We start from the raw sequence: 18161 nt of genomic DNA on the forward strand, positions 1-18161 counted from the left end.
GGGAAAGAGAAGCAGGTAAGAGGCAGAATTTTGACCGCAATTTCCAAAAAAATTGGGCGGGCAAATGCTTTCAAAATAAATTAAGGGCCACTCGCCCGGGCCTGCCAGGACAGACCAATACAAAAGCCCTGAAAAAATAAGCTAAGCGGGCTGGCATGGCTTACTAAACTTAATAGCACTTTATTTATTTTTGTTTATGACTTTTTATATTTTTTCAATTTATTTATATTTATATTAATATCACTTCCATTTTTTTAAAAAAGAATATATTTTAAATAATAATTTTATTTATTTTATTTTTAAATTTTTTATTCATCTATATTTTTTTTATAAATAAAATTTGTTTTAGAGAGGGAAAAAAAATTATTTGGAGATAATATTTCTAATATGAAAATGCTTGCATAATATTTTTTTATTAAATTAATTAATGTATTTTTATTTCTATTATCATTGAATAAAAAATTTATTTTAATTAATAAATATAACAAACACAACTAGATAAATATTTTATTTTATAAGATTAAATATCTTGATTTGTATTTATTTTTTATTTTTTATTTTTATTTTTATTTATCATTTTTTTCATTTACTAACACATATAATACTTAAATTATTTAATTACATCTATGTATAAACTTTTTTATTTTCACTTTAATTTTTTTAACCATTAAAACCTGTCCAAAAACCTGCACATGTAATTCTTTTATCATTGAAAAAAATATCTTACTTGTTAGAATACGCTACTCGAGTATCTAGTATTAATCAAGGATGGTCAATATTCATCAAGAGACCATTTAATTTTTTTTTATATTATAAAGACTAAATTAATCGTGGTGGTAGATTAGAGGGATTGAGTTATAATTAACTCAACTAGTTCGGAGAGAAAATTTGAACTCTAACAGTCCCGTGAGTTATAGATTTTGATTAGATTATTATACTGCGCGAGTTATTTTTTAATTAAAATGATATTATTTTAATAAAAAAAATAAAATAAAAATTAATTGATCTTAACTAGATTTTTTACAGGTTTTACTAGATTAACCTGATAAGTTACCTTGATCATATCAATTTTTTTTTCTATTTTTATTTAACTAGACTCTAATTTCAAGGTTTAATATCACTCACTAGACCGGATTGGATTGATAATTAACACGTGAAGAAAAGGCAGCATAAGGAAGCTTGATCAAAAAAAATATTTTTAATTTTAATATATTAAAATAATTTTAAAAAATTAAATAATTTTTTATTTAAATTTTAAACCAATAATATTAATATTTTAAATGCAATGCCAAACATCATTTCTAATCAAAGCACTTTTGTTGTGTTGTCCACAGGGGAGGAGTCCGAGTTGTGTACATTATGGATGGAAGGAACAGCCAAACCTGCCGAGCATCAAAGAGAATATCTCCTACCTCAACAATCTTATCGACTAATAAATTTATATTTTTTTTTATTTATAATAAATTTTAAAACTACAAAAATTATTTAATTTGAGTTAGTGGGAATAGGTGGCTGACTCAACTTGTTTAAATTTTTTCTAAAAATATTTTAAGCATACATGTGAAGGGTGGTATTAAAATATTAATTGATTATAAATTTATTTATACTGATTTAAAGCTTTTCAAACATTAAATTTGGATAAATAATGATTTAACTTCTACTCCGATTTTAAATTTTCAAACAACCGAAAAAAGAATTGTTTTTTTTCTTTAATTGAGTTGAAAACTTTCAAATAGAAATCGAATATTAGAAAACAAGCAGTAAAAGTAATGGTTAAAAAATATGGGTAAATTTAATGAAATGTTAGGATGTCCTTTTCTTTAACACGTCGGCCTAAAAACAAAATGTTAGGATGTCCTCCCGCCCCAAAACCAAACCCCCCATCGACGGTTCAACCAATGCCACGTCATGTGACCGCAACAACGAAATCAATTTCCCCCTCCCTCATTCCTACCCTTCTATCTCCCCTTAGAACTACCACAATCCAGAGACGGATGAAAGCAGAGAAAATATCAAGAATCGACAAACAATTAATTCATCCATGTAGATCGTCAACCCTCTCAATCTCATAAAAAAAGCTCTAATTTTGTCGCAATGGACGAGACATTCTTCGATCTAATGGAGTTCTTAAAGAAACCTTCAATAACTGAAACATTCGTCGACATTTTGCTTTGTGCAGTACCGATATGGCTAGCCGTTATGATCGGCCTCGTTATTGGCTGGTCCTGGCGGCCTAGGTGGACCGGATTGGTATTTCTTGGCTTGAGGAGCAAGTTTAGGTTCCTTTGGGCTCCTCCTGGATTCGGAGCTCGGCGTCTCTGGCTCGCTTTTACGGCTCTATCTGCTCTCTCTGTTTGCCGCACCATTTGGTCCAATTTTAAGGGTAAAGATGGAAAATCAGTACCCGCCGCTGCGGCTTCATCTTCGGGAGCGAAATCGGGGGAGAGACGTGACGGTTCTGTTAGGTTAGTGGCTTTTTTTTTCTTGCTATATTTTTTTTTGGTTTCAAGTAATATTTTTGCAGTGGCCTTTTTCTGATTAATTGCAAGTTTGATTTTGAAATGAAATTAATTGTTGTTTATTTGGAAACCCTAGATGCGGGCTGCTCTAAAATCCTGAAAAGTTGAGGTACATTAGTAATAATGCTTATTTATTAGCAGGTCGCATACAACGATGGGATGTGCTAGTTTGAAATCATTGAGGCCTCTCGATTACAGTTGTGTAGTTGCATAGCAAGTTTTAAGGAATACGAGTGCTTTCGGCTACTGCTTTAAATTTGATAGGGGAAATGTCATGTGTTGGGGTAGAACAAGGTTGACGCAATAAACGGTGTTAAGCATGTATTTTGTGTATCCATTTCTTAAAGAGGTAATATCATAAATGATGAGTGTCTAAGTTCAGTTTCTAGTCCAGAAATTCAGTAGCGTCCAATATCCAGGGGCTTGGGACTTTGTACATTTCTTAGTTGTAATTGCACCTATGTGCTAGATATATTCATGCCTTGTTTGGGAAACCAGTTATAGGGGTATGAAATACCGGGTCCTGGTTATATTAACTGATTTCAAGTCACTGTTTTGAAGACTTAGTGCATCTGTCACTTCCATGTTTTGATTATTGAAGTTTTTATTAGTAACTGGTAGTGTCTCGTGTTATAAGCATGGTGAATAATTAAACAGCATTTGTAATGCCAATGGTTGCTTAAATGTTTTTATTGGGTACTGTCCTTTATTACTTGCATGGTCAAAAAGTAGATTTTATAGGTTCTAGTGAAACGCCATGTATATCAGAAGAAAAACACAGGGATTTTGTGCTTCAAGAAAAATTCTGTATTCCTGCCATAGTTAATACATAGTGTGTATCATCCATCCACTGTGAATTTTTTCATGAGAATGACTGTGCTTTAATTGAAAAGCAATAACATGCAGGTTCCAATCCAAACATTCTCAGTGAATGAAAATATCCATGTTATTAGTGGAGTTTGTCGCTCTTTCAGATAATGGATGTTTGGAGTTCTTTCTGACCTCTCTGGATATTATGATATATGATAATTGCAGCTTTATCTCAAAAACAAAAATAGTCTTTCTGTTTGCCATTTTAAACTCTCAGGATCTTGTGATACAAGTGAGTTGTGCCTTCATCTCCAAAAAAGAAGGGGAAAAAAAGGCCTCTCTTATGATATATGATAATTGTAGCTATTATCTAGAGATGATCTCAGACTCTTTTTATTGAAACAGTAACTTTTCTGAGGTGTTGACAGACTCTCTCTCTCTCTCTCTCTCTCACACACACACACACACACACACACACAAAAAAAGATATGACTGGTTTGATTGGATTATTGTAGGGTGGTGATAATTGATTTAGCTCGTCCCTGTTTGAGTTGTTTCCATATTAGATACCTTTGCTATCATTAATATGTTGTTTTGGAAATGGTGTACTGCTGGTTCGCGTAAATGACTTGGTTTGTGGTATGCTACTTTCATGCAGCTCCACTGGTGAGCTGGAGGACAGGGAGGACATTGTGACAGAGAAAGACTTAGAACACCTATTGCATCTGCTGGAGGGGAAGGATGGACAGAAGGAGTGGCAATGTATGATGGAAAGGTCAACCTCGAACATGAGATACCAAGCTTGGCGCCATGAGCCTCAGGTAGATTCAAACTGTGTTTCCCTGCTGAAATTCTCTGAGAGAAATAATTTTGTGGTTTTTATTCAACAACCACACTGTAACTACATATTTTTTGGGTATCATTGCTGTATGCTGGAATTGCTTATTATGGAGTTTATGGATATTGCAACTTAGTTCCCTTGGCATTTTCTGGATTTGGTCTTGAGGTGTGTTCATGTTATTACATTTGTCACGTATTCAAATGGCTGGTTGTTCGGCCAAAATGCCTTGTGCTGTGTGCCTAACATGCATTATCTAATATGTTTGTGTAACCCATTAGTCTATGTTTGATAATGTTCTTTGTTGGCCTTAATTTTCTTCAAATTGTGGCAAATAGCAATGCTAGATAATGATTTTGAGAGTAACACATATTTGTACCTGGTGTTGAGTTTTTCTATCAGGAAGGTCCCATTATTTACCGAAGTAGAACTGTCTTTGAGGATGCAACTCCAGAGTTGGTTAGAGATTTCTTCTGGGATGATGAGTTTCGACCTAAATGGGATCCGATGCTTGCATACTTTAAAATACTTGAAGAGTGCCCTCATACTGGTAGAATGATTGTGCACTGGATAAAAAAGGTTTGTTGTATAAATTATGCACAAAGTTCTATTTATTGATATCCTGTTTCCACTTTTTTGTTCAAACATGTTTCATTGATTGAGAAGAGGTTTGCTTCTCCAATCTGCAGTTCCCATTTTTTTGTAGTGATCGAGAATATATCATTGGTCGAAGAATATGGGATGCTAGGAAGGCATCTTATTGTGTGACCAAGGTACTGATGGAGATATATTGTAATTGTTGTTTGATGTTGCCTTTGTCCTTGTTTGTTTCTTTTTTATGCATTTCAAGAATAGGTCTCTGTCTGTTTATTAGGGAGGGAGAGTTTGATTGGAATTTTATGGTTAATTGAAGGATGAAATAAAGGCGTTTGGTAGCATAGTGGACTTCCTGATGATATATGAAAACTTAACGTGTTCTTTGTTGCCTCTGTCATTTCAATCATTGCTGTAAATGTTGGTGTATTGGCAATTAGATTGATATATCCCTTTTTAACCTGGATCTGAAACTTTTCTTCATTGTTGATGACTTAATGTAATTATCATGACCTGAATTTCTGGTCCGTGACCGGCAACTCTAGAGTGGTGCTATGAGGACACTTCACCTACACTAAACCGCAAAATATACATATCATAAAACAAACTATACAAAATTCGCAGTGTTTCATAACTTTCAAAATGCTCTTCAAAAACAATAAAAATCAATATGAAAATCCAAACTTCAAATAAAACAATGTAATAGTGGAGTGTCTAAGATATCAAATAAAAAATATGAGAAGAAAAGCCTTGCAAAAGCAAGCAAGGCGTACCAATCAAAAGCGAAGAAGCAGTAGCTCTTGACAAAGTCAACGTGTTAATAGAAACTAAGAACCTAAAAAATATATATATAATGAGGGGTGAGTTCAAACAATGCAGTAAAGGAATAACATTCAATATACATTTTAGATATTGTAAATTTTAAGTCTTATATAAATTGATATAAACATATATACATATTAGCATATGGTAGTAGAATACATGTTGGATGAGATAACATATGAAACTCTAAGGTTTCGAGAACATAGCATTGTGGGATGATCAATTGCCTCTCTGACCAGCTAGGTATATAAATATGATGTGCATAATGATTAACTACTCTTTGATAATATAGTATGGAGTTTTTGATAGGTCTAATATCAAGATATAATAGATATTCGTATAATTATCAAAGCAATTAAATGTGATATCGAATATAATTTAATTCAACAAAATGTGAATACATATTTAAAAAATTGATGTGTGCTAAAAGATAAACATATATAAATATTCAAGAAATAACTACTTGTGCTCATCTTCTAATCAATATGTTCATATTTATATTATATGCATATTAAAGGTTATTTCACTCACCTAGAAAACAAAAGCAAAAGATAAACAAACATAGAATTAGAGATTACTAAAGATTGTTAGGAGAAACTTCAATAAAACATATAACAAATACATAAAATACTCAAAGATGACTCAAAACATATAACATAAAAGATTTCAACTCTAATAGCAGAGACCAAGTGTAATTATAAAACCAAAACAAATCCATTCAATTGATCTCGAACATGTCCCAAACTGACCTACTTAAAAGAACCGATTGAATCTCATCACTCGGTCGACCGCCACCACATGCCAACTGGTTGGCCAGTTCAGACCAACCAGTCGATTATCACCATCAAGCCAAACTGGTCAGCTGGTTCAACCAACTGGTTGATTGAGATTCTATAATCTTGATCTGTTAGTCTTTCAAAATTTTGTAGATCCTCAAAATTCAAAATTCTAGTCCACAATCAGTTCGATTTAAGCCAAACTAATATCCTGAACGTATATTAAACCTGTTAAATAATTCAAACTTTAAAATCAAACTTAACCTGCATATTCAAACATAAAAAGAACATCAATATCTCAACTTAGAAGCCCATAACTCTAAAATCAAACTTTCACTTCTTCCCTTTCTTCCTCTTTTTTCCATCTGCCCCTCTTCATCTTTCAGTTCTCTCTCTCTACAAATCTGATTCTCTCTCTCCCTCTCTTTTCTCTTTACCATATATATACTTATCAAATCATATGAATTGTCCAATTTGTCCATCAATCATTAATGCCCATAACAATGCACACAAGGGCACTCGTTAACTTTTCAATCCATTTTATTTTTATTTTTATTTTGGGGCATTACAGTAGTATTACTATATCTAGCATTGTTTGTTACTATAGCAATCTTAGTTGACATTCAAGTCTACAACATCGCAGGGGGTGCCTTATCCAGGCCTGCACAAACGTGACAAGCCTAGGCGTGTTGAGCTTTATTTCTCAAGTTGGGTTATTAGGGCTGGTAAGCAATCTCTTTTTTCAGTTTCACAGACTTTTTCTTGAAAAAGCAATGGCGCATATTTTCTTGTGTCTTTGTTGCATGCATACAGTGGAATCCCGTAGAGGAGATGGACAGATGTCTGCTTGTGAGGTTACCCTTTTACATTATGAGGACATGGGGATCCCCAAAGACGTGGCAAAGTTGGGGGTACGACATGGGATGTGGGGAGCTGTCAAGAAGCTGCATTCTGGTATGAGAGCATACCAGAATGCAAGGAAATCGGAGGCTTCACTGTCCAGATGCGCGCTCATGGCTAGAATCACCACAAAAGTTTCTTTTGATGAAGGCATGGATTCTTCAGAACCAGTTGCTGGTGAAGAGGATAAAAGTCAAGCTGTAGATATCCGAAGACACAATGATCACGGAATTGATTGGAAATGGATAGTTATAGGTGGAACGGTAACGCTGGTTTGCTGTCTTCACTCCGGTGCAATTGGGAAGGCATTGCTACTTGGAGCAGGCCAAAGAATTGCACGGAGGTGAGAATTTTCAGATCAAAGATATTATGTACCTCCCCAACGGTTTCAAGGATTTGTGAAATTTTATCCACTTGTTGCGTTTTGCAAGGATTTGTGAAATTTTATTCACTTGTTGAGTTAAGGGCCAATATTTATCAAAGATCAATGATCAATATTTTTTTCATATTGTCTCTCTTTGTTAAGAATCTCCTGCGCCATTCCCCTCAAAAACTTTCATATTGGATCATCACTAAAGACACTTGTGAATTATGCAATTTCTTTTCTCCTGAGAAGAGAGCGAATATGGGCCTCGTGGGTGATCGGATTTTCACAAAAGCTACCAAACTCTAACAGTGAGGACCTAAGCGAGGATTTTGATTAGTAGGCCAATTCAAGTCGATAGGCTTCTTCACCCAGACAGGTTTTCAAGCATTTGGAGACTGAGATGGCTTCGAGGGAGGGTTGGGATGGAATTGTCGGCTCTATCCAATATCCAAGTGAAGTTTTTTTTTTTAATTGTTTTTAATATGTTAATGTTTAAAATAATTTTTAAAAATAAAAAATATTATATTAATATATTTTAAAATAAAATATACATTAAAAAACAACTGCTATTATATTTTCAATCATAACCTATAAGGATAGAAAAACAAAAACAAAGATGGACGATGGAGGATAGCAAGGTTGCTAGGGGACAACGAGAGATAGACTAGACAACTTGGGGAAGTATGGACGACTGCGTTTGACTTTGATTTAGTGTTAGAAGAAAATTTACCATTTATACTTGTTTTTTTGAAGTACTTTCACTACTGGTTAAACTGATCTATTTCAAGTGATTTTAAACTTTTAAAAGAAAATTTGAACCAAACCACCATAATTTTTCGGGTTCTCTTTTCGATTAATTCATTTTTTTTCAATTAAATTTTTATGGTTTTTTTGTTTAATTATTTTTTCTTAATTTTTTTCTCACCTCTAAACTCAACATCCATTACGTTGATTAAAATTATGTATCCTTATAACTTTAGCCGACTAAAAGTTAATTGTAGTTTTTAAAATGCACAGTACTTTATTTACATCCGTATTGTCTTCAACGAGTCATTTCTTAATAAAAATTTTTAGTTTTGTGTTTTAAAATGAGGTGGTATTTATATTTCTAAAAAATTTAAATTTTTTATTAGAAATTAATTTTTTATATATTTTGGATTTTTAATCTTAAAATAATTTTTAAAAAATAAAAAATATATATTATTTTATATATTTCACGAAGGAGGAGCAGAGCATTAAAGAAGCAATAAAATATTCAATTCAAATACTGTAGCATGCATATCATTTATAGCAACGGAGAACACACGCATATGCGTGTGTGTGTGTGTCATTACCCATAAAAAAAAAAAAAAAAAGTCTTACTTTATATATAATTTGTCACTCGCGTTTAAAACTATATTTTAATTTTGCTATATTGTACCAAACCCGAGCCAGCTGCAACCATGGATGACAATGGGAAGCTGCAGTTGGATTTTTTAATATTTATATTTTATTTATTAAGTTTTGGTTATTTAATGAATATCTGTTATTTATTAATTAATAATAATACAATAATTAATAATTAACATATATTTAAAGTATATATTAAATTATAAAATATAAAATATTATTTATATATAAATGTTTTATGTTAATATATATATATATATCAAAACACTATTCCCGCAGCAAATAGTGACAGCAGTCAGTAGCGCAACGGGCAACGGCAGCGTTAACAGACGCCGGCAAGCTAGCCACGTTCCCGATCTCCGATCTCCCTCATCGGCTGGAGGAGAGCATCGCCGACGAGTATAAGAGATTTAGAAGGCCTCGACCCTGCTGTCCAAGTCCCATTTTCACCGTTGTGTGAATCCACGCGACACTGCACGAGCTTCCCCACTCCAATTGGTTTGTTGTTTCTTGAACTGGGTTTTTATTATTTTCCAATTTCTACTGGAATAAAGTCTTACAACACCAGTGAGTATTTCAGTTTCTGGCATAGTTAAGCACTTTGTTGGATTAGTTTCTTTTGAATGATGGTTTTATCCTATACTGGGTGAGGATTGAAACTGTTGCAGTTAGGTTTCTTTTTTGGTTTATCGTAGAAAACAAGGATGGTTACCATCAGATGCTGCTTTGAAGGTTGAACTTTCTCTCTGTAAATATGCTCAAAACAACATATGTATATTATAATTCTCTATAATCTGAAGAAGAAGAAAAATAACCAATGCAGTCAAGAAATTTATCTAGTGGACACTGATCTTAACTTTTCTTTCAGATAGTAGGTTATATCAACTTGTGGATCACTAAGAAGAATTTTAAAGGTCCTGATTCCATTTCGTGTTGAAGGTGAAAGTTCTTGTTCCCAGCAGCTAGTTGTGTATAAGGACTTAGAGGGTGACTGGGACTTGTTTAAGGTAAATTACATTCTTGCATAGAAGATTATTTGATGTGATTTTGGATAAAATAGTTTTAATCTCTTCTCTGTATCCAAATGTGGTTCTGCCATTCCTTAAGAGCTTAATGGTTTTGAGTTTATAATGCCAATACCATGTGAAACTTTCCAAAAGATTTTTAGAAAATGCATATTTCTATGGTATGCATCATTATTGAAAGGATATAGATTGCAATGTACAAATTGAGAGTTATGTTTATTATGAGCAAGTATGTGATCTTTGATATGTTTGTAATGCTTCATCATAAAATGATGTTGTCAAAGACTAGTACAAAGTCAATATATATGCTTTCTTTCAGCAATTTTTTTTCACTGGAAAAATAAAATAAAAGGTAGGGGAATTAGAAAAGGTAAATAAGAGAAATTGTAAAAAAATTTAACAATTTTTTTCAGAATAAAAAAAAAGAAGTAAATGACCATTTGCTGTCAGTGGAAGCTATGAGCTTTATTGATATCAAATATATTGAGATTTCATCACAAAATTGTAGCTACACATTTGATGTAATTTTGTTCCTTTCCGGTTATGATGTGTTTTGAGGGCTCTGTTTAATGGGTTTTTGTTGGTCCTTGTACATAAATAAATGGATTCTCTAAAATGTCTATTATGTTTGTGCAGGAAGGAAATTTGAGGTCCAATTAATTATTGTTAAGGATGTCCAGGTTTAGATCACTTTGGCAAGCTTCTTTGGAGGCTACCAAGAAAGGCACTTCCTTTGATTTTTTTTCTTCTTTTGCTTGATAATGGTTTCTTCATGCTATACTGCAAAGTTGTAGTTATGATCACAACTCACAGAATTTTTCATGTTTATAGCTCTCACGTGGAATGTGGAAGACTTGATACCCCCAACTGAGAGGCTCATTTTTAATTTCAATTCTAGGGAAGAGCTAAAGAAGTGGCATCTTTATTCTGATTCTGAGTATGGAGGTAAAAAAAATTATTTTTATTTTCATTTTCTGAGGGTTTTTTTTTATATATAGTATGCTTTCATCATCCATTTATTGGTTAAGTGAGCTCAATTGCTAGAAATTACTGTTGTTTCCGTGTCTTTAAAAGACAATTCCACTAGGAAAATTTGGTACTGTCTAGTATATATGAAAGTTTATAGAAGCATATGGGTGAATATCATTTCTTGAATCCCTCCATTAGTACCCTACCTTTGAATGATTGTGACTGGGAAAGTCTTGGGCATGCGGTAAATCACTATAGACTGATCAAGCCCAACAATTTTACTGATCAAAGTTTTAGTTGTTTATTTATTCAGGTTCGTCCTCAGCTTCATTGGAGATCATGGATGAGGGAAATGGACTAAAAGGTATCAGCCTGTTCCTGTTATTTCTTCACATATTACATTACAATTTTTCGCAAAAGTGATGGATTCCATGGCCCTCCAACCCGTGTGTTTATTACTTTGCTATTTCAACTTCAGTATCATTTAATATTGCACTTAAAAGTCTGAAGCAACGGGAAGTAGCATGTGGTTCTTTAAATCAATTACTAACAAAGAAATTTAGATTTGGAATTCCCAACCTTTGGCAACATCACATGGAAGGTCCATCCTCTTCTACAACAGGGATCTCAAGCCCTTCATGTGTCGAATGTAACTTGACAAGTGTACTCCTTCATCGTCTTTGTTTTTTATGGACCCAAAACTTATATTGGGTTTCTGTTAATTTTCATGTCTAGGGATGGTTCTTATTCATACAGCTTTGAAGGAATAACTTCATTTTCCAAATTAGCTTTGGTTAATGTAGGAAATTTTTTAGGGCAACTGTTGGTGTGATTTTTATTTCGATGTGACTTGCAAGGATGTCATAAATCAAGCCAACTATGTTTTGTGCTGAATTATGCAGTTTTTCTCTCCAATTTTATTGATAATCAAGTAAGTGGGGAGTTATTTTTTATTGGTTGATGTACCAGTTTGCCTGTAGAGAAGAATTAATAGGATGTTATCTGTGCAGTTCACAAATAACTAATAGACTAAAGCTCTTCAACCTGGGAATGCCTTTACTTCATTCTGAATGTTGTTTCTGGCTGTTTTCTTTTCTTGAGGAAGATCACACTCTGCGTGAATTTTAAATCTCTTATTAATTGTACTTCAAATGCAATTGCTGCTTTCAGATTTCTTCTGCCTGTGATTATTTCATTGCCTTACATGTTACATATTTGACTTATAACAACAGATCAGTCCGGAGTTATTCTATTAGATCATGAAGCTTCTAGCAATTTGATAACTTGGTTTTAATTGTAATCGGCTATCTTATGCAGTTGGATTTTTTTTGTTGTTTTTGACCATGCATCATGTACATTCACGCCACTTGATGAAAACTGATGCTTTCTGTTAGAAAAATGCTGCATGCCTGCCAGTGTCAACTCTGCAAATTAGAGCTTGTGAATCCTACACTGTTTTAACTTCACCACTTCCATTATAGCACCACTTCTTGTCAATTTTCATGCTTTTCACTTGTGATTCCTGATTACTTAAATTTACCTGATAGGAGTCTTCTCTGGTAACCTGTCATTGGATGTAGCTGAGGGTTCAAAGTGGAATATTAGTAGGAGTGGTTTCTGTGGAATGCGGTCCAAGAAGGTGAATATTGAATAATATTTTCAATTATGTTTTCACCTCAGGTGCTGCTTATATAGTGTGTAATGCATTTCTTTCACATTAAATAATGGGTTCTCAGATGTCAAATGCATGACTATCAAAACTAATTGAAAACATTATCTGACTTCTTGACCATGTGGTCTATCTCTCTCTCACTCTCCCTCCCTCCCTCCCTCCCTCCCTCTCTATTTATTATGTTTCCCAGTTACTAAATTAAGCATGACTGAATGCCTAATGCATTAAAGACCTTTATTTCAATTCACAGATCCTAGATTAAGGTTATTCTTTATCCATGTTACCTAAGCCATGGGGGGTTGGTTATAGTTTCATCTTGTTGTCATGAGCACATTTTTTGAGTAAGATAATGTTTTTTCTTAATGAACACTGCTAGTAGTTTTCTCACTTCTGGACAGTTGTAATGCTTCAGATTAAATATAGAACAAAATTGTGTGGTATTTTCATTTGCGTTCTTCCCATTCTTCCATTCTCTTAATATCACATTAGACACTGCTGTACAACATTTATCTGTTTTAATCATTTGCAGTTTGATGGTTTCATTGATCTAGACGCATATGATACAATAGCTCTAAAGCTTAAAGGTGATGGAAGAAGCTACATATCCACAGTGAGTTTGTTCTTTCTTTGCTGATGTAATAGTGTAGAGTAAGAAAACTGCTGTAGCCTTTTTCGTTAACTGCTTAATGGTCACTGCATGTTCTATACCATCTCTTTATTTGATTCGAATGCAGATTTATACTGAGAATTGGGTGAATTCACCCGGACAAATGGAAGATAATTCATGGCAAGCCTTTGTTTTTGTACCCAAAGACAACTGGTATATTGCAAGGGTATGCCCCTCTTTCTCTTGCTTATTTGCCAAGGCATGATATCAAATTTAGCTGTTGTAGGTAGCATGCTGTTTACAGGAATCAATTATAGTGAATAAGAACCATCATAATAAAAAAAAAATTGGCTGTTATGAAGCCCCTGTTATGTCCCTGTACTAATGGAATAACCTAACATACAAGATTAATCAATATCAACCATTCTTAAGTGTGTAGGGCAAATATATAGTCACTTGCTATGCTCCCATCATAATAAAAAAATTTGGCTGTTATGTCCCTATATTAATGGAATAACCTAACATACAAGATTAATCAATATCAGCTATTCTTGAGTGTGTAGGGCAAATATATAGTCACATGCTATGCTCCCATGCAACCGTTCTTGTGCTCAGAAGAAATCATTGATCAATGGCCTAGCCTCTTATGGTATCTGATTTTGTCAAATAGATTATTTTGCGGGCATGACGGAATCCCATCGGAAGGAGTATTTTTTGTTTGCTTGATCGTGGTTTTTCTCTACTATGATCTTGGTTTTTCTCTACTAGTAAATTAAGAATTGAGTGCTGTTAATGTGACATATGCACAAGAGTATGTTGCTTGTGAACATGTAAAGGTTTATGTAGAGTAAAAATATGAAGCCTTTTGGTTTGCACTTTTTTTTCAGATACCTCTCGCTCGATATTTGCCAACATGGAGAGGAAACGTTATAGATGCAAGTATGGAAATGAATCAATCTCGCATTCTCGGCATGTCTCTATCTGTCAATGCAGGTGGTGGGATCCCCGGTGCTAGATCAGGACCAGGTGATTTCAAAGTTGAACTTGATTGGATAAAAGCCTCTAGGACACAGTGACTCGCTGTCAACTGTTGCTTAGAATTGTGGAAATGGCTGTTTCAAAGCCTCTGTTTTGTTATGGTGCAAAAATAGTAAAACACTCATTCCAGGCCCCACGTCAATTAACAATGGCATCCAGCCTCGTCAATTATCTTGTTCGGATGATCATTCATCAGCTACCTGAATAAAAAAAAAAAAATTATAGGATACCGGCCGCAAGAGCTGGGATCATGTTTTGTTTTGTAAGCGACAGTATTCTGTGGGGTGTTTTATCGTTTTAGGTACCTCATATTCTTCCCTTTCAATCAAACCCTAAGATTTTAAACGAGTGAAGGGCATGTTATCATATTTGAAAGTCCAATCCGTCCACAGCATCTAAATGCTAGATAATCATGATGTGAGAGATTTGAGATGGTCATATCAGCAGGTCACAGATTCAATCATTCAACAAACCAATGGCTCCATCAGCTTGCAGCATTTACAGCTTGTTATGATCACGAAGGCCTGATAACAGTTCGCTTTTTAAAAAAAAGAAAAGAAAAGAAAAGTGCAGCAAAGGCTCCGATCACTGGTGTTAATTGAGGTATAAGCTCATTGATGTTTAGTGCTAGCTGTGATTATTGTCCAAGATCATGTTCAGTTTGCAAGGATTGTTTGTATGGTGTATCAACCACGTGTAATGATTACAGGCTTCCCCTATACCAGTCCAGTCCGAGAGTCGAAATTTCACCGAAGAGACCAAGCAAGACTGGCTGCGTCCAAATCCTTTTAATTTGAAAATTATCAAGAATATTGAATCTCTGCCAGAAATAATGGCCAGGCAATCCATGGAGTTCAAACCCGTTTTCCATAAAAGATTTATAGCCACGGTAAGAGCAGAATAAGGGTGTGCCAGATTAATTAATATAATGTGTATATTCAGTTCATCAATGATCTGCTACTCCAGAAATCACAGATTTAACCTGAGATAAAGGCAAAACATCAGTGAAATCCACAGTAATATCAGAAAAGATTGCTTTTGGAACAGGCAAAGGACTTGGTAGTCTTGAATAATACATGAATTTTTATTTAAAATATGAATTTTTAATTTTTTAATATATTTAAAAAATGATGATTTTATAATTTATTTTTTATTCTTTTACCATATTAAAAATATATTTTTAACAACCTTACCGGTATTCCCTCTCACATTACTAGCTAACCTTTGCCAATACAGTAAAGTGTTGTTTGGTAACGTGATTGCAAGTTCACTCACAGCCTCATATATTTTTATTTGATAAGGAAAAAAAATGTATTTCAATCGATAGGACCCACTAAAAATTACAATGAAACGGAGGTTTTGGAAAAATAGCTTCTCCTGAAGGAAGAAAGCTATAACAGTGGAGCATGGCTCCACTGTACAAATGATTATTCACTAAACTTAAATAAGTTTTTTTAAAAAAAAAACCAAGAAAAATTTATTTTTCTTTCTGAAAAATCAGTACAGTTAAGTGATTTTACTTGCACTATTCATATGAACATGAACAATATTTTAAAAAAAAAAATAGTTTAAAGTAGATTAAATTTACTCATACTGTAATCTCAATTTTATTCCTGATAATATTTTATCTAATTTTATTACATGCTCAAAAAATCATGAAAACTGTAGTTTTTGTCGAATGAATTTTATACATAATAAAAATGTAATTTTTTTTAAATTGATTTTTAGTTAAAAAACTAATATTTAATATTATTTAATAACACTATATAAATTAGAAGAATATAGCATGATATCGTAACATTTATGGAATTTGATCGCAATTCCAATTATGTTCTTACTGGGTCCAATCCAGTTGAAAAAAATTCAGTTTTTATTTTTTTAATTATATTTTATTCAAAAAATTAGAAAGAAATCATTTGATGACGTAACAAAAAATTCAATTTTTGTTGTTGCGTGCTTAAGAAACCATGAAAAATATAGTTATTGTTAGATAGATTTTATTTGTGATGACATTGCATATAGTTTAATGGAATAATAAAAAATATTTGATATCAATATTATTTATTTTATGATGTAATAATAGTAGTTAAATCTACAATATTTAAATTAAAAGTATTTTTTAATTATTTTATAACTTTAATTTGCAAAGTATTTTTTTAACCAAACATATTAAACTATTTTTTGTTCAACCTCAATTTCAACCATAGTTTTAACCAAACATATATTTTTTTCAAACCAACCTCAACTAAAAATATTTTTTATAAAACAATTTTTTTAAAACTACAACCATAACAGCAACCGCAATACTAAACGCATCTTAAAGCTGTTGTCCTTATTGTAGGAGTTCTACTGTCAAAGTGACCGCATAGCTGAATGTGGCAGTGATTACAGCTTGATGTATTTTTTATTTTAAAATAATATTTATTTTATTTTAAAAAAAATATTTTTAATATTAACGCTTCGATAAAAAAAACTAAAAAAAATTAATTTTAAATAAAAAAATTTAATTTTTTTTAAAAGTTAGGTTAGATCACGTTTTCAAATAGATATTAAAAATAATAATTTAATTATTTTATTATATGCTAAAAATTTTCAAAAATGAAGCTGCTCCTATTAAATATAGTAATAACTAATAAACCATGTTAGTACCCCAATAATCAGCCCAATTACGAAATTTATATTTTTACTGTTTCAATCCATGATATAAATGAATACACAGCTATAATATTTATTGCTATACTGTTTTCTCCATCTCTTTTCATTTCTTTTAATTTAATTAACTAACATGCAATGCAGATAATTCTACTCCACATAAAACTCTTGTGAAGTCAAACCATAATTTAAAAAAAAATGATGTTAAAACATATACACACACACACAAATGTTATTAAAACATAAAAATTATTTTTGTTCAACGGTTATAATTTTGTTGCAGCGAATCGCCAACGACAGTCGGTTGAATCGGCTTTCAAAAAGATTATTAATATTACAAACGTCAAGAAAGAAGGATCCTTTTTCCTTTGTTGACCGGTTATAATTGGATACTGATAATCTCTTCCAACTTTTTACCCGTTTGTCGTTCCAGTGGTTTTCATTTTTTGAAATATATTCATACCGAAAACAATAAAACATTATTATAATATATTTTATATTAAAAAATAACTTGTTTCCCTTTACTCAACATAAAGATAGACTCCCATCCATACCTGCAGGGTTGGGACTTGAGCTTGAATTTTTTAATTAAAGTTTCCAAAACTTTAACTGTGAGGAATGGATGTTGTAAGCATACCTACCAATCATGGATTTGGATGCCAAAGGGAGCCCATGAACTTGCATAGTGTAAGAAAGAAAGCTAACATTTTTTATTTTTGGTGGCTTCTAAATTTGTTGTCTCTGGGTATGAGGTACTACAATTATATTATGATGAGATATGCTGTATACCCTTCGTTGCTGCTAGTTAAATATTCTTTTTATATATAAAAAAAAAAGTGATGAAGCACAAAAAAATTCAGGTTCTAATTTTTTTTATTAAAATAGCAATTTAAATAATATAAAAAAATCAATAAATAAACTGATAAAAAAAACAATGGATAACAAGAATCTCATCCTAGTCTATTTAAATTATCAAGCAACTCAATATTAACATAATTAAAGGAAAAACATGAAAAAAAAATTCAAATTTAAAAATAAAAAAAATAATTAAATAAATATTGAGAGATGGAATTGAAAAAAATCAATACAAAAATATTAATTAAAAAATTATAACTAAATTCAGACATAAAAATTAAATATTTAAAGAAAAATAAAATGATTCAAAGTAAAATATATAACAATT

At 32.3% G+C, this 18161-nt stretch overlaps 2 protein-coding genes across 7 annotated transcripts; both read left to right on the plus strand.

Moving 5' to 3' along the window:
- The first annotated feature begins 1901 nt into the window (after positions 1–1901).
- LOC105129969 (stAR-related lipid transfer protein 7, mitochondrial) lies at positions 1902–7769 on the plus strand. The gene is made up of 6 exons (XM_011032248.1): positions 1902–2465; positions 3988–4150; positions 4570–4746; positions 4857–4940; positions 7003–7084; positions 7173–7769. Exons 1-6 carry the CDS (start codon positions 2095–2097, stop codon positions 7604–7606), a joined length of 1311 nt encoding a protein of 436 aa, XP_011030550.1. The 5' UTR covers positions 1902–2094; the 3' UTR covers positions 7607–7769.
- Positions 7770–9270: 1501 nt separating this feature from the next.
- LOC105129970 (probable complex I intermediate-associated protein 30) lies at positions 9271–14633 on the plus strand. Of its 6 annotated transcripts, none has more exons than XM_011032250.1 (9): positions 9271–9513; positions 9884–10022; positions 10677–10764; positions 10872–10985; positions 11323–11373; positions 12557–12648; positions 13211–13291; positions 13416–13514; positions 14176–14633. In XM_011032250.1, the coding sequence occupies exons 3-9, from the start codon at positions 10713–10715 to the stop codon at positions 14362–14364; spliced, it is 678 nt and encodes a 225-aa protein (XP_011030552.1). In that variant the 5' UTR covers positions 9271–9513; positions 9884–10022; positions 10677–10712; the 3' UTR covers positions 14365–14633. The 6 variants fall into 6 exon arrangements, with proteins under 6 accessions (XP_011030552.1, XP_011030554.1, XP_011030553.1 ...); XM_011032252.1 differs by having other exon boundaries at positions 9888–10022; XM_011032251.1 differs by having other exon boundaries at positions 9891–10022.
- Positions 14634–18161: the final 3528 nt, after the last annotated feature.

Source organism: Populus euphratica, unplaced genomic scaffold (assembly GCF_000495115.2).
Source record: "Populus euphratica unplaced genomic scaffold, PopEup_1.0 scaffold17.1, whole genome shotgun sequence".
Classification (NCBI taxonomy): Eukaryota; Viridiplantae; Streptophyta; class Magnoliopsida; order Malpighiales; family Salicaceae; genus Populus; species Populus euphratica.

Excerpts from the sequence above, each read along its gene's own strand:
- LOC105129969 (XM_011032248.1), top strand. The coding sequence starts at position 2,095 with ATGGACGAGACATTCTTCGATCTAATGGAGTTCTTAAAGAAACCTTCA. Across the intron at positions 4,747-4,856 it reads TTGTGCACTGGATAAAAAAG|TTCCCATTTTTTTGTAGTGA; the intron begins GTTTGTTGTATA and ends TCCAATCTGCAG. Across the intron at positions 4,941-7,002 it reads CATCTTATTGTGTGACCAAG|GGGGTGCCTTATCCAGGCCT; the intron begins GTACTGATGGAG and ends ACAACATCGCAG.
- LOC105129970 (XM_011032250.1), top strand. The coding sequence starts at position 10,713 with ATGTCCAGGTTTAGATCACTTTGGCAAGCTTCTTTGGAGGCTACCAAG. Across the intron at positions 10,765-10,871 it reads TTTGGAGGCTACCAAGAAAG|CTCTCACGTGGAATGTGGAA; the intron begins GCACTTCCTTTG and ends TCATGTTTATAG. Across the intron at positions 11,374-12,556 it reads TGAGGGAAATGGACTAAAAG|GAGTCTTCTCTGGTAACCTG; the intron begins GTATCAGCCTGT and ends TTTACCTGATAG.